Source organism: Drosophila subpulchrella, chromosome 2R (assembly GCF_014743375.2).
Source record: "Drosophila subpulchrella strain 33 F10 #4 breed RU33 chromosome 2R, RU_Dsub_v1.1 Primary Assembly, whole genome shotgun sequence".
In the NCBI taxonomy this organism is placed as follows: Eukaryota; Metazoa; Arthropoda; class Insecta; order Diptera; family Drosophilidae; genus Drosophila; species Drosophila subpulchrella.
The window spans coordinates 15258296-15282610 of NC_050611.1; the positions used below are offsets into that span (position 1 = coordinate 15258296).

Consider the following 24315-nt stretch of genomic DNA (forward strand, 5'->3'; position numbering starts at 1 on the left):
AAATAATTACTTTTCATTAACATTGGCCGGCCAGTTTCGGTTTCGAGGCTCATTCCTGGCACCTGCTCCTTGGCCTTTCCCTTTGCCCGGAAAACTGACAAAGCCAAATAAACTTGACCAGAGGAAAAACACGGACAACATGGCAGGGAGAGAAAATTAGAAAATACATTTTTCAGCATTAAAAAGTGTTCGACGTGCGGAGATTGCGGTAATTTCGCTTAACAGTTGGTTGCTGGCGCCAGCACTGGGTACACATGCTGCGGTGCCAGTCAGATGCACCTGCTCGCAGGCGGGTTTCCAGGGGGGTTTTCAGGTGGGTTCCGGGCGGGGATGGACTCTCGGGAGGTAACCAACCATGTGGGCGGCGCTAAATGTCGAAAGTGCAGCCCAGCTGTCGGTGGGGGCGTGGTCCGCTGCCAGGGGCTGAAGGTTGAAGGCGGTATATGGGAGGTGGGAGGTCGAGTTTGTGGGAGCTGGGAGTTTGGGGGCATGGCAGCAGCTGGCACTTGACATGAGCAACGGCAACGAAACAACTCGAGGGCTTTCAACTACTCTCGCACATTTCGCTTCCGCTTAGAAATGGCAAAAACACGTCCCCGTACCCACTTTTAAACACAAACCCCACCCAACCCACTAGGAAACCCAACCACACAGCATACAACACTTGTACCCACTGTTTGAAAAATAAAGTGTAACTGGAAAAGCTGAAATGAGATATAGGGGCAAACAAAAAATGAGACAGAGGCCACGGGGCACCGCAGGATGGCAAATTTATAACTTAATATCAGATTGTGTCGAGTGGTTGGGCCACTTCGTAAATGCCATTGCCAAAGTGTATTTAATTATGACCATTTTGCTAACTCAATTGTTTACCATTTTCGGTTTATTCACTTAAAAACTAATTGTCGCAACTGGAATATATGAAATTATTAAATCGATTCGTTTGAACTAAATGAAAATAGCAATTCTTGTTTGACAGCAAACAAATTATATAAAGCAACAATTTACGTTTTAATATTTTATTACTTTAGGCCTAAGGCAAAATTGCTTTTGCTCTATTTTGGACTAACTGACTGCATTTATTTGAAAACGTCATGGTAATTGGGTTCTAATATATATATTCATATAATATCGCTAAGCTGTAGAGCATTTTTTCTCTAGGTTTCCATGAATTTTTAAAATGTACCCAGTCACTTTGTCAAAATAAAGCAAGTGTCATAAAGCCTTTAACTTTAAAAGAGGAATTAAATCAGCGAAAATCTATTATCATTTATCATATAAAAATCCAAGGTGATACAGGAAAATGTATGGCCCATTGTACAGGCCCACAATGTGGCTTAATGTATTTTAACGCTTTCGGCAGGAAACATAAACTTGGGGAATAAAAATAAAGCAGCAAAAATGAGCGGGCACAAAGCTTGGTTTCGTCCAGGACTCCAGGACTCCACCGAGCACTTACGAGGGAAGTATAGCTCCAGGTATCAGACAACTGGTGGTTTTCCCACGCCCCCCCAGTATCTGTGAGTCCTTGAGGAACGACACAAGATTAAACACAAGTTACGAAAGCGTTAAATTACAATGCTTTTGACAAATCATCGGGCAAACAAGGCAACACAAGCCGTGCTGTCAATAGGACATTAGAGGCGGCTAAGAGGAAAAACCATCGGCTGCATCAATCATAAATATTTTAAGCCGCAAACACTGGCGATGGCTTTGTGCCTTTGTGCTTTTGTGCTGCGAAGCGACTGTGTGTGTGGAAATGCGTGGCTAATTGCATTACCGGGCAGCAATGTGGCTCAAATGCCAGGGCATCAGAATGCCAGAATGCCAAGACACGGCCTGATAAGCCTTCGTGGCTGCCGCCGAGCTCGTGGCATTTGCGTCAATTATGGAGTTTTGCAGCCATTAAATTTTAATGAGAACTGCTGGTTCGCCCCATGTTGCCCAACAGCTAGTCAAGCGAACGAGCCTTTGGCTAAAATGCATTACCGACTTACAATACAGCAGCTTACATTTTTACACCTCATTGGATTTAGTCAAATCCTATTGTGGTAGCGCCACAATTAATGTGTATTTGCAACTTTCAATTTCGCCCTTCTGTAAGTGCATTTAACGTAGCATAAAACTGTTGATGGCCTGCAAAAGGTATTTAAAATTCATAGATCCAATTAGGGCTTAAACTGACCCATTTGCCGCCCTGTCGAACTTAATTTGGCTCGAGAGTGCATGCATTTGGCTAAAACAAAGCGATGGGCCATCGCATGACCAGGAACTATTTGTCCAATTATATGGCCCTTGTCGCATAAACCGCGAAATGTTAAATATGTCCGATTTGCACTTAAGATAAAATTGCAATAGGGCCTTATGAGCTAATACACGTGTCCTGAGCTGATTTAGTACAGGACCGCTAAGGGTTATTAATGTGAAAACAATGTATCCAACAATTAACTATTTCATAAAGTGTAGATACACATATCAATTTAGTTCCGGAAACTCCCTTAGATTTAATAAAAATAGTTAGCAAAGAAGTTAAGATCCTTTAGGATTATATTTAAAATCCCAGATCCGCTCCTGGCCCGTCAGATTGTCATTACTGGCGTTGACTTTGGCCAACAGCGGAATATGGTAACAGTAACAATGGTGATAAATGCTAGGCATGTCCCACAGCTTACTGGGTCCACATGCAAAGGGCGCAGCGTCCTTCAACTTGACAGTAACCCACTGGCATTCGCCGAACAAATATGGACAGTCGTGCTGCGGAACTTATTCTCCGCGAACGGGACATTTTCCCATCTGGTTCCGAGAACATACTGTTGCTGAACAACTCTTTCGTTCTGGAAATGTTCTTTAGGATAACGCAGCTGTATCACTTTAAGAACTTTATCTTTTACATATCCGAGAGGCTGGACCTTAAGAACAAGGACTCCCAGGAGTTCTTTCACGACTTCTGGACCTACTTTCCAATGGCTCCCAATTTGATTATCACTCGGGAACACCAGGTGGCCACACCGATGATGCAGTTCATCAGCACTCCATCGCTGGTGATGATTTTCACAACGGGCAAAGAGGATCCCATAATGGAGGTGGCTGCTCAGAGTCTGCGAGGGATTCGCTGGCTAAAGACGATATTCATACTCTTCCCCAGCATCGAAAGTAGGGAGTTCGACTCGAGTCTGGAGTCATTTGCCCACTTTAAGGCTGGGATCAAGAACATCTACGATTGGGTGTGGAGCAAGCAGTTCATCAACACCTTGTTGGTCACCATCAAGGATAGTGTCTTTGTGCTGGATCCCTATCCCACGCCATTGGTGGTTAACAAGACGGGCGAATGGAGGGCTGAGGATTTCTTCCAGAAGTATGCCAAGAATATGAAGGGCTATGTGGTAAGAACACCCATCTTGTACGATATGCCAAGGGTCTTTAAATCGGATAGGCCCACCAATAGATATGAAAAGAACTTTGTCCACGGCACCAGTGGTAGTTTATTCCTGGGTTTCCTTGAGTTCGTCAATGCCACTCTTTTGGATACCAGTGTAAATATGACAGTTGGCTATTTGAATATGACAGACCTGCTGGACTTGGTCGCCCAAGGAGTGTACGAGACCCTCATCCACTCCTTCACCGAAATAACCACCAAGTATGTGGTCAGCTATAGCTATCCCATTGGCATCAACGACTGCTGCATCATGGTGCCCTTTCGGAATCAATCCCCCGCAGATCAGTACATGCGGGAGGCTCTCCAAAATAATGTTTGGATACTAATCATCCTATTTACTCTATATATAGCTTTGGCTATTTGGCTGTGTTCGCCCCTGAGACCTCGTGACCTCAGCGCCGCCTTCCTGCAGTCCATCTGCACTCTGACCTACAGTGCGCCCACCTTCATCATTCGAACGCCAACGCTGCGTATGCGCTATCTGTACATTGTGCTGGCCATCTGGGGCATAGTCACCTCGAATCTGTACATTTCCCGGATGACCAGCTACTTCACCACTGCCCCACCGCAACGGCAGGTGAACACGGTGCAGGATGTGGTGGAGGCGAACCTGCGTATCAAAATGCTGGCCGTCGAGCATGAAAGGATGGCCAAATCACCGCTTCAATATCCAGAGAGCTATATGCGCCAGGTGGATTTGGTGGACAAACACATGCTGGACCTGCATCGCGACCCATTCAACACCTCCTTTGGCTACACGGTGAGCAGCGACCGCTGGCGATTCCTGAACATGCAGCAGCTGCATTTGTGGAAACCGATCTTCCGGTTGACCGACATCTGCGAGGGTCCCTTCTACCATGTCTTTCCCATGCACCGGGACTCCCACCTGCGCTCGCCCATGACCGAGTACATCATGATCGCCCAGCAGGCGGGCCTCATGAACCACTGGAAGCGCGAGGCTTTCTGGGAGGCAGTGCACCTCCACCGCATCCAGGTGCATCTCTTCGACGAGGAGCCTATTGCCCTGACCCTTGACTTCTTCGTCAGCGTTCTGCGCACCTGGACCTTGGGTCTCATTCTGTCCGGACTGGCTTTTGCCGCCGAGATGAAGTGGCACGAGCACGTTACCCACAAGCGGCGACCTGTCATTGGACTGACCCGCAAGCCAAGGTCGTTTCTCCGGCGATTCATGAAATTGTGAGGCGGAGAAAGCATAGGTGTTTAAAACAAATTCGGTTGCGGATTAGACATCATCAGGGAGGATTTTCAAATCATTTCTCACATTCTTAACACATCACCGAATATTATAATTATAATTTTTCTGTACAAATACTCTTTTTTTCTCAATAAAGCATTTATAAGCAATGTTTAGTGAATGTAGCTCGGTTATTTATTTCTAATAATACCTGGGATGCGCTGTGCAACATTTTTAGGATTTTGAAGAATACTTGCAGTTTGTGTTTTAAAATCCTCCAGCTAAGCTAGCTTTTTGATATTACAGCTTCAAAAAGGAGGCGAGTAAAATGTTGCTTACATATTCTATATATGCTCTATAGTTTTTATTTTTGAATATACATTTTAGTATTCACAGTTTAATGAAATGTTGTTTTACATTTTTCTATGGGTTTTCGTAAAATAATGTGAAATGTAAATGTAAATCTTACGGGGGCTTTTAAATCCCAGAGCTACCTAAGCCCGAGGAACAAGAAATGAAGTTCGACTCGTTTTGATAAGTACCTTTTCGTGTTGCACCTTGTGATTTACTGATAATAAAAAAGCAAACCAGCGCTGCCCCTGGAAACCATTTCCAGGACAAACACAATCCCGGCCAAGAAGCTCATGACCAGTAATAGAATAAAGGCAATGGCCAGATGCTGCAGTCCGGCGGAGGTGTACTCCCGATTCTCCGGCAACCGCTCGACCAAACCGGCATGGAGGGCAGATCCAAAGCTGTTGCGGGAATAGAAGTTGAGCAGACCCGATGAGTGGATGCGGAAGGTGAAGTACTCGATGTCGCGCCACAAGGATGAATCCATCTGGAGGGGAAAGGCCAGGTGGTAGGAACCAAAACAAATACCACTCAGTTTGAAGCGCCGCTGTTTTAGATGTATCTGCTGCTCGTCGAGAAACTGCCAGTGATCCTCGGTGACGAAGTAGGCAAAGGAGCTATTGAATCTTGTCTGGTGCTCTGAGAAAATGGCTGAATCCACGGGACGTAGCAGTTTTACGAACTCTTCGGGCAGCTCCTTATTCAGATTTAGCAGGAATTCCATCTCGTAGTCAATTATCATCACAGGCAACTGGGCACTCACTATGTCATCCATGGTGTTGATCTGGGCGTGGAAGAGATTCACGGTCAGAATGCTGCCCAAATTGGAGGTGTAGTAGGCGGATAGGAAGAATCCATGGAAAAACACCGTGACCAGAAGAAGAAAGCGAAGCAGACTGGGCTGTTGTAACTGCCCCTCGGTGGGTACATTGATGATATAGCAAAAAGAGTCGAATAGGGCGACCTGGTGTCCTGACCAACCTCCAAACATCCTGAGCCAAATCAGCTCCAGAAGAGCCAGTGCCACAAGGGCTCCCAGTGCGAAGAACCACACGTTCCAGGCGAAGGGCTGCAGGGGATAATAGTAGGTGGAAACACTATTGTAGAGGGGTACCATCAGACACCACTGCACCACCAGCAGGGGGTACGTCTTCTCCAGTTCATCATCGGGCATAAACAAGGCGTAGGCATGGGCACAGAACTCCATCTTGCGTTCACGGACCAACTGCAGGGCCTCCTTCATATTGATCACCTGTCCACCGAGAGCATCTCTTGGCATTATGAGCTCCGCAAAGCTACCGTTGATGAATTTCACAAAGGTATCAATGATCCTATAGGTACTACCTTCGTAGTGTCCCTGCGATTTGAAGAGATGTGGTAGATCCTGACGTAAGGGCGTGGTGAATCCAAAGCCACGCACATCAGAGCGGGCATTATAAACCTTCTTCCAAGCCCTTGACAAGTACCTCAAAAAGTCCGTGCGGTTCTCAAAGGTCATGGTGGGGAACTTGGTAACCCCGAAGAGCTGGTTTACTCCCTCCTCCGACTCAAAGTAAACCATGGAGTTAAAGAACTGCTGATTGTAGGCAAAGATCAGCAGATCGTTAATCGGTTGCATTTCAGCCACCTTGTCCACGTACATTACCATCGAGAAGTAGAAGTGGCGCCCGAGCAGGACCTTACTGAACACCTTCATGATCGGATCCTCTGCTCCGGTGGTGAACACAAGGCTCATGTGGTTCCTTCGGGCCGAGGAGTGAAGCATTCGCATTTCCGTATTGTTGTTAACCACCGTTTGAGTGGCGGTCTGGCCAAAGGCCTCGTCTACGCGCATTATAAACTCATCCACTTGGTCCAATTTTTGATGAGGACTTACGAACCATACGATCTCCTGGAACGCTTTAAACCGGGAAAATGGACCCAACAGATTGAGCACGTATTGCATGTTCCATCCATAGTTCGGATGACATGAGAACAATAGTAGAGCACAAACCAAAATCGCTGACTGCATGTCTTCCCTCAAGAAGCTCCACGAATTAATTGAACAGGTTAAATCGTTTGCCTCGATTGCACACTGTTCTTTTAGTTCGATTTAATTGTTCCCAAGGGAAAACTTAAACATTGCCTCCCACAGCACCAATTTAAATATTATATATTAAATGGAAGTTGTATTGTCTTTCTCATGTTTCCGAATCCTGAAGCCGCTGACATTTTCAAAGGTATTAATATCATAATTCAGCTTTATCCTAATTAATCCCTTGGCAATTTTTTGTATGAATATGATAATTACACCAGCTTACAAAATGAAATCGTCAATGTGCTTCACAAAGCATTGTTCAGTTCTTCGGTAAGGTTGGACTCCCCGATTAAAAATAAAAACATTTTTCTTGTGATACCATTATTTTTTAAAGGCTTCAGAACACCCAAATTTTAAATCTTATGTGCGCTTTTCTTAGACGGGAAGCTCAATTTTCCCGATAACTAAACTGTCCTATTTTGTCAATTTAATGTTTTAAACTTTTGGTTAATACTGAACAAAGCAAAAGAATAGTGTCAAATGGATTGATTATTGCATAGTAAACTTCTTATGGGATCGTATACGCATTCAAAAAATAACATAGTTTGATCTATATTATAGATTCTAGAAATGATTTTATAAACTTTTTTTTTCATTTATTCTTTTAAGTGTGGGCTGTCTTAGTGCTAAAACATTCCCATGAATTAAGTAATTGACCAGCCACAAACTACCCATAGCATTCAAATCGGACGTATTGTGGGCGATTCGCCCGCCGACGATAGATATAGAGCTCCAAGCAATAGACCAGTGAGCTAATTGGTATCCCCAGGACCAGGACAATCCAGGCCGTGTTGAAGAACTCCAGGTTTAGAGGCTCAACGGGGTAAGTGTCCAGGAATACCCGCGCATATCCAGCCTGCTTGGCGTATCGAAAGGCTATCTCCTCCCAGTAGTTCCACAGTCCCGCCTGCCAGACGTTCAGGATGAAGCGGTCCAGACTATCCGCAAAGCTGGCATTGGGGCCCATGGGCAGGGCGTTGAACAGGCCACCGAAACACACCTTGGACAGGTGGAAGTACGGCTGGATGAGCACCCGCTGCTGTCGGTTGAAGAAGAGCCAGGCATCCTGGGTGACCACATAGGCGTAGGCCCGCGAGGGACTGGCCAGCAGGGCCTGGTAGTCCTGTCAACTGCGCGCGTCGAACTGGGGATCCAGCGAGGTGGTGTTCACCACCGGCAGCCAGCGCAGCTCCTCCAGCAGCGAGTCATGAATGACGATCCGCAGCTTTGAGTGGATCAGATCCGACCAGGTGTCGATGGGTCGCAGGAACACCGGCTTCATGTCGAAGGCCGTCATGTGACTGAGATGATAGTTCGTAAGGATGAAGCCCAGGACGAAGAGGAGCGTGTAGAAGATGATGACGCGCAGCGAGGCATGCTTCAGCTTTACGGTCATGTTCATGTTGGGGCTGAACATCAGGATGGCCATGGCATGAAGCACGTTGCGGGTGAAGGAGCGGGTGGCATTGCCGGGCTCCCGCCAGTGCACATACCTCAGCAGCAGGGCCACATAGAAGGTGCCGAGGAAGAGGCATGTCCAAATGTATCTGCCCAGCGGCCAAACCATGTACATCCATTTGGGTAACTCGGGAGCAAGGGGCACCATCACGCAGTTTGTCATCATCTCCAGCGGATAGCTGTGCCGCGTGGCCTCCGAGAAGTCACCGATCTTGTCGGGTCGCATTGTAACCCCATGGAGCGAAATGTTGTACACCCCGGTGACAATGTCCTCCTCCACCACTGACTTTTTGGGCAAACTCTCGACGGGATCGAGGAGCAGCCGATAGTGGTATGCCTCGGCGAAGTGTTTCACTATCTCCATGTAGGGACCGCAATAGATGGGCTCCAGAAACTCGGATTCGTTGAAAATAAACGCGTGGGGAATGTCAAAACTATACGGCGAGCGGATCACACCACTCGCCAAGTCCGTGTCGAGCAGCATTTTGGGGCCGACTATTCAGATTGGCGTGCTCCTGGCCACGTTTATATAGCGGACACCTTTATCGATGGCACACGCAAAAATGAACCGACCCTGGCAGACTGGCTGGCACCCATGTGTCTAGTATAGTATAGAAAATCCGGTTTGTTTCACTGCAAAGTTCAGAGATCCGCCGTTTAATGACACGTTTTTGTGACCTGCCGATTATGGTCTAGATTGCAAAGCCATACAAACCAACACATCGATGGGAAGGACTCTGTTATATGCCACTTATCAAAAATATTTTTGCGAATACGGCCTGGACTTTGTTACGAAGTCCAGCCAACCCACACACATGCATCCCAACCTTTGTGTAGTTATTGGAGCGCAAGTACTTTCACAGTTCACAAAAACAGTCCAGTTTTTACCATATTCAAAAAAAGCAGGCCACAATTCACAAAAAATTCCTATGAGGACTTCACGGGTGTGTGGGAATGTATATTTGAATTGGCAGCTTTCATGTAAATACTTTTCAATTTTTTAGGGTTTCGTCTGTGGAAAACTACGACGATTTCCACATACACATCCATGGCCCACGGCCACGTGTGTTTGCAAGTGGGCCAGAATAAAAACAAAACTGCCATTGAAATAATATTGCACTTAAGGGTAATTACAAAATCGTTAAATGCTGAATTAAATGAAACTGGATTGTACAAGTTCGGATTGGAGAGTTTTGGTTGCTAGCAAGCGAAACCTGTTCATGTGGTCGTGAATGCAAAAGTTCAGCGAGTGTCGAGGATATACATATGTGTACATCTTGATAGCCAAAAGGCTGCCTATTATATTTATTAATTGAAGCGCTGGGCAAATTAACTATCAATCCTGCTAGAGATGAGTTGATAAAAAAGGTGTAACAATTTTTATGAACAGCTCAAATTATGAATGCTATTGAATTTATTTTTTAAAAGTATCTTTTATAAACTATATGAACAAAAAGGGAGTAAAAAAGTGTCAACGCAAAAACCATTTAACAAGGTTTTTTTCTTTGAGGTATATTTGAGTTATATGTAATCTGTTTTACCTTCCAGTAAACCTGACATATTATGTTATAAAGATGAATAACAATCGATTAGAGTTGAAAATATAATTTGTTAAGAATTGTATTATTATTATTAGTAATGGAATTTCATGATATAACTATTAACTATTAACTGAAATCTATTTTATTTAAGATTTATTTATTTAATTTAAAAACTATTGTTATTCGACTAGATGAAAAATATGAAATCTTTTACCTTATAAACATCATTTTGTATTAAATTCAAGCAATTGAGAAATTAAATATTATTATAACTTGTTTATATAAGAAAATACAGATTTTCATAAATTTTATTTTATTTTTTTTTAGATTATCAACTGATGTCTGGGAGAATACATTCTTTCCACCTTGTTTATGTAAACGGGGTTATTATAAATCAATGAATAAATATATATTTTTTAAATCTCTTCACCCTTTCATAAATTATGTAAGTAAATTCAAATAAATCTATTCCTTCAGGGTCGCAGGCGTCTAAATTTATTCATATGTGATTTATTTTTGGAACTTTTTACTTTGGCAACCACCGACCACCCATATTTCGACCCTGAGAACGACCAACCGATGCTGATAGCAAACCGAAACGAATCGAAACGCTAAGCCCAGTGCCACGCCCACTTTCCGGCCCCCAACAACCCCACTTCTGCTGGCTTGGCAAATTCAAATTAATTTATGAGCCAAAATCTTGTTTATCGGCTGATGGTTTGTCGGTTTTGTGGGTTTGCCCGCCTCGCCCGAGTGCTTTAGACTTTCACTGGTTGTTGGTGCTGCTGCTGTTGTTGTTGGTACTGCTGCGATTAGAGGCGGTAGTTGCTCCATTGCTCCACAAACGAGTTGTTTTAGAGCAAAGAAATGCAGGCAAATTGCCTTGGCTAGATACACACAAAAATGCGCTGCTTATGAGCGCGTTTTTCGGTCGTTGATTCATGTGCCTTCGTAGCCGTGATCGTCTAGTGGTTAGGACCCCACGTTGTGGCCGTGGTAACCCAGGTTCGAATCCTGGTCACGGCAATGCTGCAATATGCATTGTCACGGGAAGGATCTTTTTTTTATACCCATGCTGGCTAAATATCGCTTAAGAAATATCTCATCTATCTGTAAGCCTAGGCAGATACAATTTTTAAAACATTGCTGATCAGACGATCCCGATTTCATATGTTTTATGGTTTTTTTTTTTCAGATTCTTGCATATGATTCTCTCTGTTGTGTAATATTTTTGGAAAAACCTTTGGGCAAAGCTTTACTCCATTAAATTGTAATATCATCTGCAAGGTATAATATTTTTGCAGTCCCCAACTTGCTAGTATGTAGATAGAATAGTAACCCAAAGTACAATAGCTTATCTTTATGTTGTCTTATATAATCTCTACAGAAAAATAGATAGACATTAAAAGCTGAGATTTTTGAGATTCTTACTTTAAAAGACCTTCTAGAAATTTCTTATATAAAAATGCCTACTGGAAGTTTGGATTTTATACGTCAAATATAACGCTCTTTTTTATCTTGTCCTTAAAGTATCCAACCATCAGCAGGTTTAAAAAACAAACAAAACTATATAAACGCTTAAATTAAAAATGCATATACTTTCGCCTAAATAACTCTTATTTACGGTCCCAGATTACAATTTTACATTCTTCGTTATCATTTAAAGACAATCAATACCAACCGGGGAAATAAAATGCTGAGCACTCTTCTTAAAAGAACATCATTAATTTAATCTTTTAAATTTCCCTTTTATTTATCGAAAAACATTAAGATAAAGTTTTCTTTAATTTATTATTTTGAATAACAAATATCTGCCATATTAAAAGGACCCAAAGCTATAAATATAACAAATATGTATATCCCTCGATTAAGAAAAATAGCTTTACTGTTGCTGTTGGGCAATATATCCTTCAAGGATACCTCAAACGAAATTGATTTATTTAATCTCTTTGTAGGAAACCAAGCGTTTCATAGTAAGGCGAGCACCTGAGCTTGAATTCAGTTGTCCTGCCTTGCGGCTGTGGTTGCGACTTCAACAGCGGCTGGCTTTGACTTGAATTTTAATTTAATTGTGAGCAATTGACAGAAATATACAAAAACCCAATCCAGCACTTCGACCGAACGATATTAAGATGCTGGCAGCTGGTGTTGACATAAAAATGCAATAAAAAGTACGAAACGAAGCAGACGTTACGATACAGATCTATATATATATATACAATAGGACTCTGAATACCCTTTTGACAGGATTTGATTTGAAGAAGGATCCTGTAGTATTTCTCGATATGTGCAAGGTTTTTGTGTACTTCATCAGAAGCTATGTTGCTAATTTGAAACGTATTTAACCAATTACTAATATAATATTTTAATATTTATTAGAAATCTCTAACAAAAAGTTAATAAGTGAGCGACTCTTTATAGGACCTACACAGTTTTAAAGGTGCAATTTAATACTCATGTTTATTATAAGGACAGGCGCTACATTAACCTGCTAATTTTCATATAAATGATATTGATACTTTTACGTAGCGAACTCTCAAAATCTTTTAAAACATTTTTGTTAAGGATTGTTTTTATAGTTTTCTGGTTAAGTACCACCCTTGTTTAACTATAGCTATAGGGTATCGGCCAAAAAATCACTCAAAATCAATTGAATGTGGCCAGCACTGGTTTGGCAATAGCAATGAGGGAAATCAACGTGAAAATAGCGACAACAATGAGTTTCGTTGTCGGTGCGAAGCAAGTGCTTATTGGATTTTGCCCGTGAGAAGCGGGTGACAGCGTTTGGAAGTCATTACTGGTGAGGGTGTGGGTGGTGGGATCCACGGGAGCACCGACAGCTGAAACGGCGGAGCCTTGATCAAAGACCGGAACAGACATACCCATAATTGGTTCGGCACGGTGAGAATCTTGTCCCACATCCAATGGGAATTTAAATTTTCCGCAAATAAAACGGCCATGTGAGACAATCGTATTATTATTTACCATACCCAATACAATACACGTACTATGCAATGGCCATTTCCATGCCGTTTCATTGAAAATAAAGTAAAAATACAAATATTAACCACAAAAGCCTTGCTCCCATCTGTGGGTTGGTTGTGGGTGGATGGATGGGTGGTTGGGCGGTGTGCACTCGCCTGTATTTATGCATTTATATTCGACCGTTTCGCTCTGAGTATGTATGCATATTGAATGGATAAAAGGGATTTGCGTTTGTTTCGCTGTGCGTCTGGCCTGGTGAGTCCTCCCATACGAACGTGTATATACGTTTATATGGCCTGTCTATATGGCCGATGTCTGCCGCCCATTTCCAAACGCAACACGCCGGAAACATTTTTGTTGTGCCGTTTCCATTGTTATACAATTTTGCTTAACACATTCGCAATAACAACGGGCACAGGCCCATTCCGTTTTATATTTTATAAACCAGGGAGGATGGGTTCTCACGTCGTGTTGTCCCAAACAATTGCCGTTCACAAGGGTTCCTGTTTTAAAAGGCAAGTACAATAAATATGTCATAGCATTTTTGGATATTGTTGAATTGGGAATTTCTTAACAATATTTAAATCGATTATTTTTATCCCGCATTTCATTATGAAAGAATGCTTTACTTTACACTTGTGCTTTAGTTCATGCAATCAAAACATCTTGAGAGTACTCAGATTCCTACACTCTTTCAATTTACGCCCCTTCGCTCCATCTTAAAATCTACTTGTTCTTAAACAAGCACCGGAAATTATCGTTTGAGCGATGTTAATTGAATAGAATAGCAACCGCAGCAGGGGAATAACAACAAGCTGTAACTTCGTTGACTCATTTCACACTTTTAAATATATTTGGTACCTGATGATTAGCTACAAATTAAATAAGCAAATGCAAGACCACACTAATAATTTATACAATAGCAACGCGACAAGGGCACGTTTGAGTTTAGAATTGAATGCAATTATTGGTGCAATTGTACGTGTCTCCGGCGGTGGCAGTTGAGGTCACAGCCGCGCCTCAATAAGTTAAAATAAACTAAGAACTAAACGAATAACAGATATTAGCACGTGCGCGCAGAAATGAGATGGCGTGGGTGGGCGGGGCAGCCGGAGCCTACTGGACCTTCTTGGCCTCCTTGGGCGCAACGGGCAGTCGCTCCACAGCCTCCTTGTAGAGCTGGTTGAGGCCGAAGGTGGCTCGCACATTGTCGCTGGAGAAGAAGAACTTCTGCAGCTTGCCTTTGGAATCGAAGCAGGGTCTGCGCTCCGTCTCCTTGCCCTGCTGGAACAGGATCACAGTGGGCAACTGCCGGGAGAATGAGCTGTCCAAGATGCGGTACTTCTGGGCCACTTCCGGGAAGCGTCCAATGTCAATCTTGCCGAACTTCAGGTGGTCCGTGTTGTACTCGGCGGAGAGCTCAGCAAAGACCGGGGCAAAGTTCACGCAGCTGGGAATCCACACAGTGTAGAAACAGATCAGCCAGGTGGTACGCTTGTCCCGCGCCAGCTCCTCCTCGAAGACCTGTGCGTTCCGGAAGTAGGTGATGTGCTCGGGTCCGCGGTACGAGGGCTCGGGCAGCACCATGCCCACCAGGACGCAGAGCAGCAGAAAACCCAGGCCGTAGCGGAAATCCGCATAGGCCCACAAAATGGCATTGGCTACCTTCGTGTAGAGAAAGGACGAGGCCAAGTAGTTGATCATGGTGATGCTGCCCGTTTTGCGCGACCGTATCATCACCACGATGAGCAGAAAGAACAGGATCTCCACCTCTCGACTGTCCAAATCGCACGCCTCGTCCTCTCCGGCGAGATTGAAGAGCCGAATGCAGATGAACTGCGTCTTCTTGGCCAGCAGGTACGAGATGGCCAGCAGGATGTTTACCCAATAGTAGGGCTTGGCCAGCAGCGCCAGCTGCTTCTTCCACGTCATCGCTGAGTCGGGGGGCTGAGTGGGCTGATGTGGGTCACGATTTTAATTAACAATTTCCCGAGTTTTTCTTTTCTTGCTTTTGACAGCCAATTGTTAATTTTAGCCTCGCCGTTGACTAGAAAAGCGCAGCTCCGGTGTCTGGCAATGGCGTTGCCACCTGATGGGAGAAAAGGGCTGCCACCACCAGTGTAGCAAAATGCGCAAAGCCATATGGCGCCATTCGAAATTCAAAATGTATCTTTATCAGAACCGCTCTTCGATTTAAGAAATTTCTCGTATACAAATTTTTGTTTAAGCAGTTCTTAATTTCTTTACTTAGCACCTCGGAGCATAGAAAATGTGTTATACCTTCTACAGGGATATTTGTTAAAAGTTTAGAGTAATTCTAAATGTTTAGATCTAAAAACGGGTTTTACGGCTAAAATAGTTGCGTTTAAATAAATTTAATTTTAGTAAATCATTGAAAAACAAAACCAGAAACCGGTTTGCCAAAAAAAATAGCCACAAAAAGATAAGGGGATCGATCGACTCATTAACTGATACTGTTACATCAGCTTTTTTCAAAAGTCATTGACGGAAAAAAAGGTAAAAAGTCATTGAGGACCTTCGTTATCGCCGCACAAGCCAAATTATAATCATCGAAAAAACCTGGCTCTACGTGATCTCAGACGCTCGTCGCTTCGATCATTCGCCTTATCATCCAACTTTTTTCGGGCCTATTTGTTGGTAATTTTTTGTATTTCCGAAATCAAATGTGTTTGAAACTGTGTGAATACTGTGAGAATTGTGTACCTACTTCACAGAGCACTGACAGCATTATCGCCATTTCTTTTTTTGTAGTAAACACTTTGCGCGTCACTGGAATAAACGATTTATTTTTAATCATTTTATTGAGACCGTTTTACGAGGGTCATCCCCATGATCCCCATCGGATCGATCCCCCACCTATTTACTGGTTTCACTGGTGGGCATTTCTTTGTTTTATAGCGATTATTTATTAATGCATACATGTACTGTGTTCAATACACTGGCAAAAAACAATGACTTGCGAATAGATTTTAAGTATAGTAATATTGTCTATAATATTTTTCTTTCTTTGACTTGTGAATAGATTTTAAATATAGTAATATTGTCTGGAATATTTTTTCATTATGGGATATGGTTTAAATTGTAATACCATCTCATCCAAATGATTTAATCGTATAAGACATACACAAATTTTCTATTTTTTTTAGCAAACAAGCATGTTTAGTTATGTTTATTGTACATTTTGTTTCAATTTATTCATATGTCTGATAATAAAATGTAGCTAACAATTTAGTTACAGAATAAATCATAAAACCAAGCAGGTATAAATACAAATTCTATTTGTTTAACCTAGAAATTCGAACATCATGACTAATCACTTTAACCCAAGGTGCAAAACCACAAACAACTCTACATGAAATCATTATAAACAAAAATTATAAACAAAAATTAATTGAAAATTTAAATAAACAACATACACTTAGGTCAGTTTTTAATAATATTATAATCAGAAAAGGTTTGACTGAATTCTAAAGTGTGTTGAGAGCCGGATTGATCTGGTTTGGAATACAGCCTCGAAAGATTACTGACTATTTAAGTACAAGAGCAACCGAGATGGGAAGGAGAACCCTTAATCTTGCTGGGCCCAGTTAAATAGTCTAGAGATCCAGGGCTCTGATTGTCAGAGATGTTGTTAAACAGCTGCCCCAATATCAAATAGATCTACTTCCCAGCCCATAGAAACTTCCCGTAGAGCTTGGAAACAAATAGGCCTCTGTATAATGTATAGAATCAAAACCAAAACAACGACAATTGCAGCTGATAAGTAGAACAAAATGGCGATCCATTGCCGGCTCCATAATCGTGCTATCAAGGCAGCCTGATCTCCTGTCCCCCGCTTATCACCCCGAAGCCCCTATCTGAACACGCGGTCTATAAATTGCAATCCCTCCTAGGCGGGAGCTTCAGTTCAGTTTCGAACCCTTGTGCTAAGTGTTCTATTTCCGAGTACCAGAGAAATCTTTCGCAGATTAACGAGTAAATCCGAGCAAAAAACGACTGGCAATAAATGCCTCCCGATCTATAGTGCAAAAAAAAAAAACAAACAACCCTTTTTAATTGGCTTAACCTTGCTGAAATTAATAAAACAAAAACATTCTGGGATATATTTCGATATTTGCGAAATATTCCCAATACAGCCATTTGTCGCGGACTTTGAGTTTGGCCTTTGAATGCTTTTGCAGCAGAACAAAAATATAATCAATCTCGATCAGCATTTCGCAGAGTGCTGGAACCGAAGCTCTCTTAAGAACTTCGACTTTTTCTCCTTTCTAAGCGTTATTTCCTTCAGTGGTAAGTGGTGATCCCAAGAGATATGGCTTTTGATGACTAACCCTTGAAAATGTTGAACTGCAGTAGCTAAGATGGCCGCCATTCCACAAGGTGCATTCGCCGCCTGCAAGATCCGTGAGCAATTCAACGAGCGGGAGCTGATTGTTGCCCGTCTGAGGTCCGCTGCTTTCGATAAGAGTTCCGTTGACAACGGCAACGCTTCAACCCGTAAGTGCTTGAACTCCCCTCACTGGGTCAATGGATCGTTTACTCATTGTTTTTTTTATATTTCCAGAGCGCGAATACTCCCCAAACAAGTACAACGACAAGCTAATGAACTCCATCTGGGGATTGTATAATCGCTATTCCCCCCATAATGTGAAGAAGAACGAGTACGCCCCCACCAAGTGAAGACCTAAAGGTGGGCGCGATGGCTTCCTCAAGGTCCAGCTGTCGTGCCCCCACTCTGCCAGCATCCCCACCAGGATGTTGGCCCAACATATATACATATATATACTCCCAAAACTATAATCTCATACACTTTATATAATCTCAAGTAATCAATTATTTCTGTAATACTTATGATATTATATTTAAATGGATACTAAAATCGTATACCAATCCACTTCAAGTAACCAATTAAAACACTTAAAAAACTTCAGTAACAAATATCTATTTAATGCTGTAATGTTTGTAAATTTCAATAAATACTTATGATATTGTATGTAAAGGGACAAAACCATAAAGCGTCGTTTAATTTAAATAGCAGGACTCGTAGGTCGGGACCATGTACTTGATGTTGATGAAGGCATCCTCTCCGCCGTGCAGCTCCAGCACTTGCAACGTCTCATCGATAAGATCCCCCAGGTTTAGATTGTTCTTCTGGGCATAGTCGATCTCATCGCCGCAGTTTACTTTGAGATTGAAAAAGGATACCCTTAAAGAATTGGCAAACTTTAGTAGGATGAAATACCTACAGTTTTTCACCTTAAAGGCATTAAACATGGGCAGCAACTGTCTGTAGAAGGGCACCAGGGCGGGTCCCACCAAATCCGAGGACATAACCAGCTGTTGGATTATCTTCAATGTCGTGCACATTACCTCCAGGTTTCGTGTGCTCAATGCGTCTGAAATGGGGGCGGTTTCGGATTCAAATTCGCAAGGTGCAAATTAGACCGAAAAAGTTCGAGGCATTTGCGTGCCAGCCGAATCCCTGGTACTCACTCTTCAGCGGCAATATTAATTGCGGTATCACCGGGTGTATCTTCTCGCCCCCGGCCAGCAGTAAATCCGTGACCCCCTGGCGGGCATACGTCTTATATGGGTGTTTGGTCTCCGCTAGTCCGTCGAAAAAGAGCGGCAAATAGAGGCTGTAGTCCAGCTTTTCGATGTCCACCTGTTCAAGGGGAAAGAGGGTGTGGGGGTCAAAGGTGAATAGAGCGCTCCGAGTCGCAAATGAGTTCGTGTACTGGCGGTGGCGCAAGTTTTGCAAGTGTACATTTGCACGCCATGCCGGTTAGGCCCTAGCTGATTTCCATTAAGATGCTCTTTGTTTGTTTACGTTGTCAATGGAAAATTTTTAGAACAAAGCGAACAATTCGAATATGTACCTGTACCTGCCTACAGACTTTATAATATAGGTCTAGACTAATCATTGTTTGTGAAAACGAATGTCGCTGTTTTAAAGTCCAGTCACCGCTAATTTACAGCCCAGGTAATTTAAACTACCCACGTGACCTATTATCAGAAATACTCATCCTGGAAGCTTTAAGTATAGATTGTCGGTAGTATGGAAATGCGGGACATCAGGATCAATACTCTTTATCAAAAAGGGATAGGAGGCCAATATATGTAGTCTTCTCTGTTTCTCTACTATGCAAATAAATTTTAAAAATGATTTATAATTAAGTCCACGGCGACGTCGCTGGCATCGCAGCTGCGTGAACCTCACATGTGGGGTTCCCCGTCTTCGACCTTCGACCCAGTGACGCAAATGAAGTAGTGTCACTCACATATCACTCGAATGCACACGAGCTGTCACGACGGCATTCCGACCTAGATAAACAAACGCACCGCTTAAAAGACATTCGCCGCATATGTGGGCTCCGTAAAAAGAAAAAACTCCCCAAGGTCTGTGACATTGAACTAGCTAGAAGGGTCACACATATAAGGTGGGTGGATCCTATTGTTTTCCGATTGCAATGGGGTTTCGAAAAACTGACTGACAGTTGGACGGTGCGACGTTTTGAATGTCAGCAGTCGCATTCCGCCCAAAATCGCTTGCCCGTCACCGGCGCTCTACTAACTCCGGAAATAGAAAATGGCATATTATTTACTCGTTTTTGCTTTTAGCTGCAACACTTGAAATAATTGGACACGCAGGTGTACGAAATTCGAGCGAAACTCAAATATGGGCCCCACCTTTAGGTCACTGAGCAGTAAGGTTACCCCTTTTAGTGACAGTCCTGCAATTTGTTTTGATTTACATTGACTCACATTAGCATAGATGGAGTTTAAGTTCGCAAACTGGGGATAGCAACTGACACATGGAAAATTCTAGTTCAAAAATATTTTTGGTATGGAAATAAATAAGTAACAAGCAGACTTTAAAAACTTTAAATTGAAGTCACAATATGATGTCATAGATTTCTGTCCAAAATAACTCCCTCTAAATATGCTGTAAAGAGCATTTGTATTAAAGATTTTCATATAGCAAAGGATCTACAATCTTACGCAGGCTTAAAATATATTTATACAAGTTTATTGTATATAAATTATTACTACTGATCTAATTTTTAAGACTGTCCCTTATCTACCGAAGCTTTTGTTTATATTAAAAGATGTAAAGCTGCTCCACTTCAGTCTATTAAAAATCTATTGGAGGTTTCTGGCCTAAGTGTTAAGAGTTATGAACACATAAGAGGTGCCTTTATTATCGTTAATACACTGAAGTGTGACCAAATAATGCCTGGCAATATCGTGCCTTACGTTATAAATATCAAATTAGCTATACCGTAATGGAATATTTTATGTGCACCAGACCTTTTCCCTTACTCACCGTCCAGCCAATTTTATCGCCTCCGCATAGGTACTCCATCTTGATGGGCAGGTCGCCACGGTCGAAGTACATCCGAAACAGGGTTCCTCGCCCTGGATCATTAGCCCCTCCAGCGGCGGAACCATTCAGTCCCATACCCAAGTTGAAGGTGGAGATGGACTTCTGCTGCCGCCTGAGAACTACAAATCAGTACATGCAAATGGGGAATGTATATCATTAGGAAAACAAATAGCAAACAGAGACACCAACAAACAAACAACAAACGCACTTTTCGGGTTGGGGATCCGCGCCCTGGCACTGGCTGTCTTGGGGGCGGACTCATGGATGGGTCCGTCGATGACAACGGTGTTCTTTTGCTGCGACTGGATGGAAAAGGGCGGCACATAGCGTGGGCGGGAGGAGACGGCCGCTCCATGGATGCCGCTAAGCGGACGCAGTTGCCCCGGATTGGCGGACTTGGAGCGGGACTGTCTCAGCGAGATGGCCGGAGTGTGATAGTCGTGCGTCGGACGCCTTCCCGTGGCGGTGCGTGCCGTTTGGGCCATGGCCATTTTGGGAGTACGACGATGTGCAGCCACGTAGTGTAAACAGCGAACTGCCGAGCGAAGGAATTTTCTAGCCTGGCACTCCGCTGGTGTTGGCGTTGCTGTTGGTGGGTGTCGTGTCGTGGCGTTTCTATGGAGCACGTTGCTAGGGCGGCTTAGTGACCGATAAGCCAACCGATACAGCTACAGCTAATGCCGCTTACTCGGTTTGGTTGCTCTCTGCCAGTCGCATTTATTATAATGCCAAGCCGGTTAGCCTTTAAGGCGCCAGTTATGTTGCTCTCATTGTTTGTATTATCATTGGTTTGTGTACAAATTCATAATCTGCGAGCCTCGTTGATTTCCAAAGAATTTTTATGAAGCGTTTTAGGTCAGCGAACCCCTCAGGGTTTACCAAAGTCCGCAGGTTAATAAAGACAAATTGATGTGGCAGCTCTCAATCACTCAATTTAAAACTATAAATCAGCTCCAGGTTTCTTCCTTCCAATCAAATTAAGCTAGAAAAATTTAAATTGAAGTTGTGTCAATTCAGGACTTTGCAATGCTGGCTCAAGTAGGTCCTGCCTCCAATTACTTCAATTTAAAATGCGCGCTATTTGACTTATCGATAAATAGCTGACCCTGCTTTCCAGCACTGGTGCTTTGTTTACATTCCGCAGTGCTCTGCTCTCGTCTGGCAACTCCGCACCTGTCTGCGCGGGTGGCGTGTTGTAAAGTGAATGACCAGAACTAGCAGTGTTGGCTAGCGACCGGGAGCGAATAAAGAACAAAAGTGTGATATGTCGCTGTGAATAGACAATTATCTGTGTGTTTTCGTGGTAAATCTAAAAATTTCGCTCAACATCAAGGCCAGCGGGAACCGGGGGAAACAGATCGATGGCGGGCAACATGTCCTCCAGCTCGAACGGCGAGCTGAAGAAGCTGTCGGAGGAGTCGCTGGCGCAACCGCCGGAGAAGGTCTTTGACATCATGTACAAGCTGGGCGAGGGCAGCTACGGATCGGTGTACAAGGCGCTGCACAAGGAGAGCAGCTCCATCGTGGCCATCAAGCTGGTGCCCGTGGAGTCCGATCTGCACGAGATCATCAAGGAGATATCCATTATGCAACAGTGCGACTCACCGTATGTGGTGCGCTACTACGGCTCCTACTTCAAGCAGTATGACCTGTGGATCTGCATGGAGTACTGCGGTGCGGGCAGCGTCTCGGACATTATGCGGCTGCGAAAGAAGACGCTCACGGAGGACGAGATCGCCACCGTTCTGTCGGACACGCTGAAGGGACTGGTCTATCTGCATCTGCGGCGCAAGATCCACCGCGACATTAAAGCGGCCAACATCCTGCTCAATACCGAGGGCTATGCCAAGTTGGCCGACTTCGGAGTGGCCGGTCAGCTCACGGACACAATGGCCAAGAGGAACACAGTCATAGGTACTCCCTTCTGGATGGCACCCGAGGTGATCGAGGAGATTGGCTACGATTGTGTGGCCGACATATGGTCTCTGGGCATCACCGCTTTGGAAATGGCCGAAGGAAAGCCGCCGTATGGCGACATTCATCCCATGCGAGCCATCTTCATGATTCCCCAGAAGCCACCACCCTCGTTCCGCGAGCCCGATCGCTGGAGCACTGAGTTCATCGACTTTGTGAGCAAGTGCCTGGTTAAGGAGCCGGACGACCGGGCCACGGCCACCGAGCTGCTGGAGCATGAGTTCATACGCAACGCCAAGCACCGATCCATCCTGAAGATGATGCTGGAGGAGACCTGTGCCATTCGCGAGCAGCAACGGTCCAACCGAAGCGCTGGCGGACTGTTTGCGAGCAGCCAGGCCAAGAGTTTGGCCACCTTGGAGAACGGAATTCTTCAGAACATGATGGACAACGCGTTCATGGAAGATCCGGGTACGCTGGTGCCGGAGAAGTTCGGTGAATACCAACAGAGCTCGGCCTCAGATGCCACCATGATAGCGCATGCAGAGCAGGGAGTGGATGACGGCACTTTGGGACCGGGGGGCCTGAGGAACCTGGCCAAGACAGCGGGTCCAACGGCGACAGGCGCAGCGGCCTCGTCAGCAGCATCTCCTCTGGATGTGCCGGCAGTGGACAGCGGCACAATGGTGGAACTGGAGTCAAATTTGGGTTAGAAAATTATATTGGATGGTTTAGAGGCATAGTTTTAATATCGGCTTTTATACAGGCACAATGGTAATCAACTCGGACTCGGATGACTCCACAACAGCCAAGCAAAATGACGATCAAAAGCCGCGCAATCGCTACCGGCCGCAGTTCCTGGAGCACTTCGATCGGAAAAACACGGGAGATGCTCGTGGCGATGAGAAGTCCACGGCCACCGAGTATTTCACTCCGGCAGCCGAGCAGCAGCAACAACAGCAGCAGCATCAGGAAGAACAGCACCTGGCCAGCGGTGCCAACGATTTGAACAACTGGGAGCACAACATGGAAATGCAGTTCCAGCAGATCTCCGCCATTAATCAGTATGGGCTGCAGCAGCATCAGCAGCAGCAGCAAGTTCTCATGGCCTATCCCCTGATGAACGAACAGCTCATTGCGCTTAACAATCAGCAGAATCTGCTGCTCAGCAATGCTGCGCCAATGGGCCAGCAGGGTATACCGGCAGCGGCTGCGGCTCCAGCTCAACCGCCGCCCGCATATCAGAACCAGCATATGCATACCCAATCGCATGCATACGTGGAGGGTGAGTTTGAGTTCCTCAAGTTCCTCACCTTCGACGATCTAAACCAGCGGCTGTGCAACATCGATCACGAGATGGAGCTGGAGATCGAGCAACTGAACAAGAAATACAATGCCAAACGGCAGCCAATTGTTGACGCCATGAATGCGAAGCGCAAACGCCAGCAGAATATCAATAATAATCTGATTAAGATATAGGTATAGCAACTCACAATTTCGCATGACAACTGAAAATTGAATTTCAACTCACTCAAGGGCTTCTGCGCTGGGTTGAATTCGCAGATAAATGCTGAAAATTACAGACGCATCATCTGTATCCTGAAGAAATGGTTCATATATTGAGCAAATTCAACCCGGTGGAAAAGTCTACAACCAATCACAAGAAATGAAAACACAAAAGCTTTATTGTAAAATGCAGTGAAAACAGGAAAGAAATGTGGTCAGAGGAGTCGTTGGCAGAATCTTCCAGCACGAATACATGTGTTCTGTTTGTTCCAGTTTTGTTTTCATCACATTTTAGTTTTGGTTTCGTATATTTTAGCTTCCTTTGATCTGTCTTCTAATATTGATATGTTCGAATAAAATTTCTATTGCGTTTATTGTAGCTGCCCGCATTATCAACTGCCTAAGCCTTATCCTAATTTATAAGACTACTATTATTCGTTC

The 24315-nt window shown here is 44.0% G+C and overlaps 7 protein-coding genes and 1 non-coding gene across 8 annotated transcripts; 4 read left to right on the forward strand and 4 right to left on the reverse strand.

Moving 5' to 3' along the window:
* Positions 1-2741: 2741 nt before the first annotated feature.
* Positions 2742-4637, forward strand: LOC119551912. Its single transcript, XM_037861527.1, has one exon. It carries the CDS (start codon positions 2742-2744, stop codon positions 4635-4637), a length of 1896 nt encoding a protein of 631 aa, XP_037717455.1.
* A 559-nt stretch (positions 4638-5196) lies between these two features.
* LOC119549793 lies at positions 5197-6930 on the reverse strand. The gene has a single exon (XM_037858058.1). It carries the CDS (start codon positions 6928-6930, stop codon positions 5197-5199), a length of 1734 nt encoding a protein of 577 aa, XP_037713986.1.
* A 797-nt stretch (positions 6931-7727) lies between these two features.
* Positions 7728-9004, reverse strand: LOC119550983. Its single transcript, XM_037860018.1, has 2 exons — positions 8237-9004; positions 7728-8185 (listed from the first exon to the last, which is right to left on the reverse strand). The coding sequence occupies exons 1-2, from the start codon at positions 9002-9004 to the stop codon at positions 7730-7732; spliced, it is 1224 nt and encodes a 407-aa protein (XP_037715946.1). The 3' UTR covers positions 7728-7729.
* A 2011-nt stretch (positions 9005-11015) lies between these two features.
* Trnah-gug lies at positions 11016-11087 on the forward strand. The gene has a single exon. It is a non-coding gene; the product is annotated as a tRNA-His (tRNA).
* A 2781-nt stretch (positions 11088-13868) lies between these two features.
* Positions 13869-15105, reverse strand: LOC119551712 (thioredoxin-related transmembrane protein 2 homolog). Its single transcript, XM_037861186.1, has one exon. It carries the CDS (start codon positions 14976-14978, stop codon positions 14163-14165), a length of 816 nt encoding a protein of 271 aa, XP_037717114.1. The 5' UTR covers positions 14979-15105; the 3' UTR covers positions 13869-14162.
* Positions 15106-16972: 1867 nt separating this feature from the next.
* On the forward strand, positions 16973-17997 carry LOC119551702. The gene is made up of 3 exons (XM_037861175.1): positions 16973-17357; positions 17421-17564; positions 17632-17997. Exons 1-3 carry the CDS (start codon positions 17237-17239, stop codon positions 17745-17747), a joined length of 381 nt encoding a protein of 126 aa, XP_037717103.1. The 5' UTR covers positions 16973-17236; the 3' UTR covers positions 17748-17997.
* LOC119551701 (parkin coregulated gene protein homolog) lies at positions 17994-21082 on the reverse strand. The gene is made up of 5 exons (XM_037861174.1): positions 20663-21082; positions 20395-20573; positions 18561-18732; positions 18314-18463; positions 17994-18250 (listed from the first exon to the last, which is right to left on the reverse strand). The coding sequence occupies exons 1-5, from the start codon at positions 20943-20945 to the stop codon at positions 18090-18092; spliced, it is 945 nt and encodes a 314-aa protein (XP_037717102.1). The 5' UTR covers positions 20946-21082; the 3' UTR covers positions 17994-18089.
* A 586-nt stretch (positions 21083-21668) lies between these two features.
* LOC119550019 (serine/threonine-protein kinase hippo) lies at positions 21669-24253 on the forward strand. The gene is made up of 2 exons (XM_037858443.1): positions 21669-23076; positions 23135-24253. The coding sequence occupies exons 1-2, from the start codon at positions 21816-21818 to the stop codon at positions 23845-23847; spliced, it is 1974 nt and encodes a 657-aa protein (XP_037714371.1). The 5' UTR covers positions 21669-21815; the 3' UTR covers positions 23848-24253.
* Positions 24254-24315: the final 62 nt, after the last annotated feature.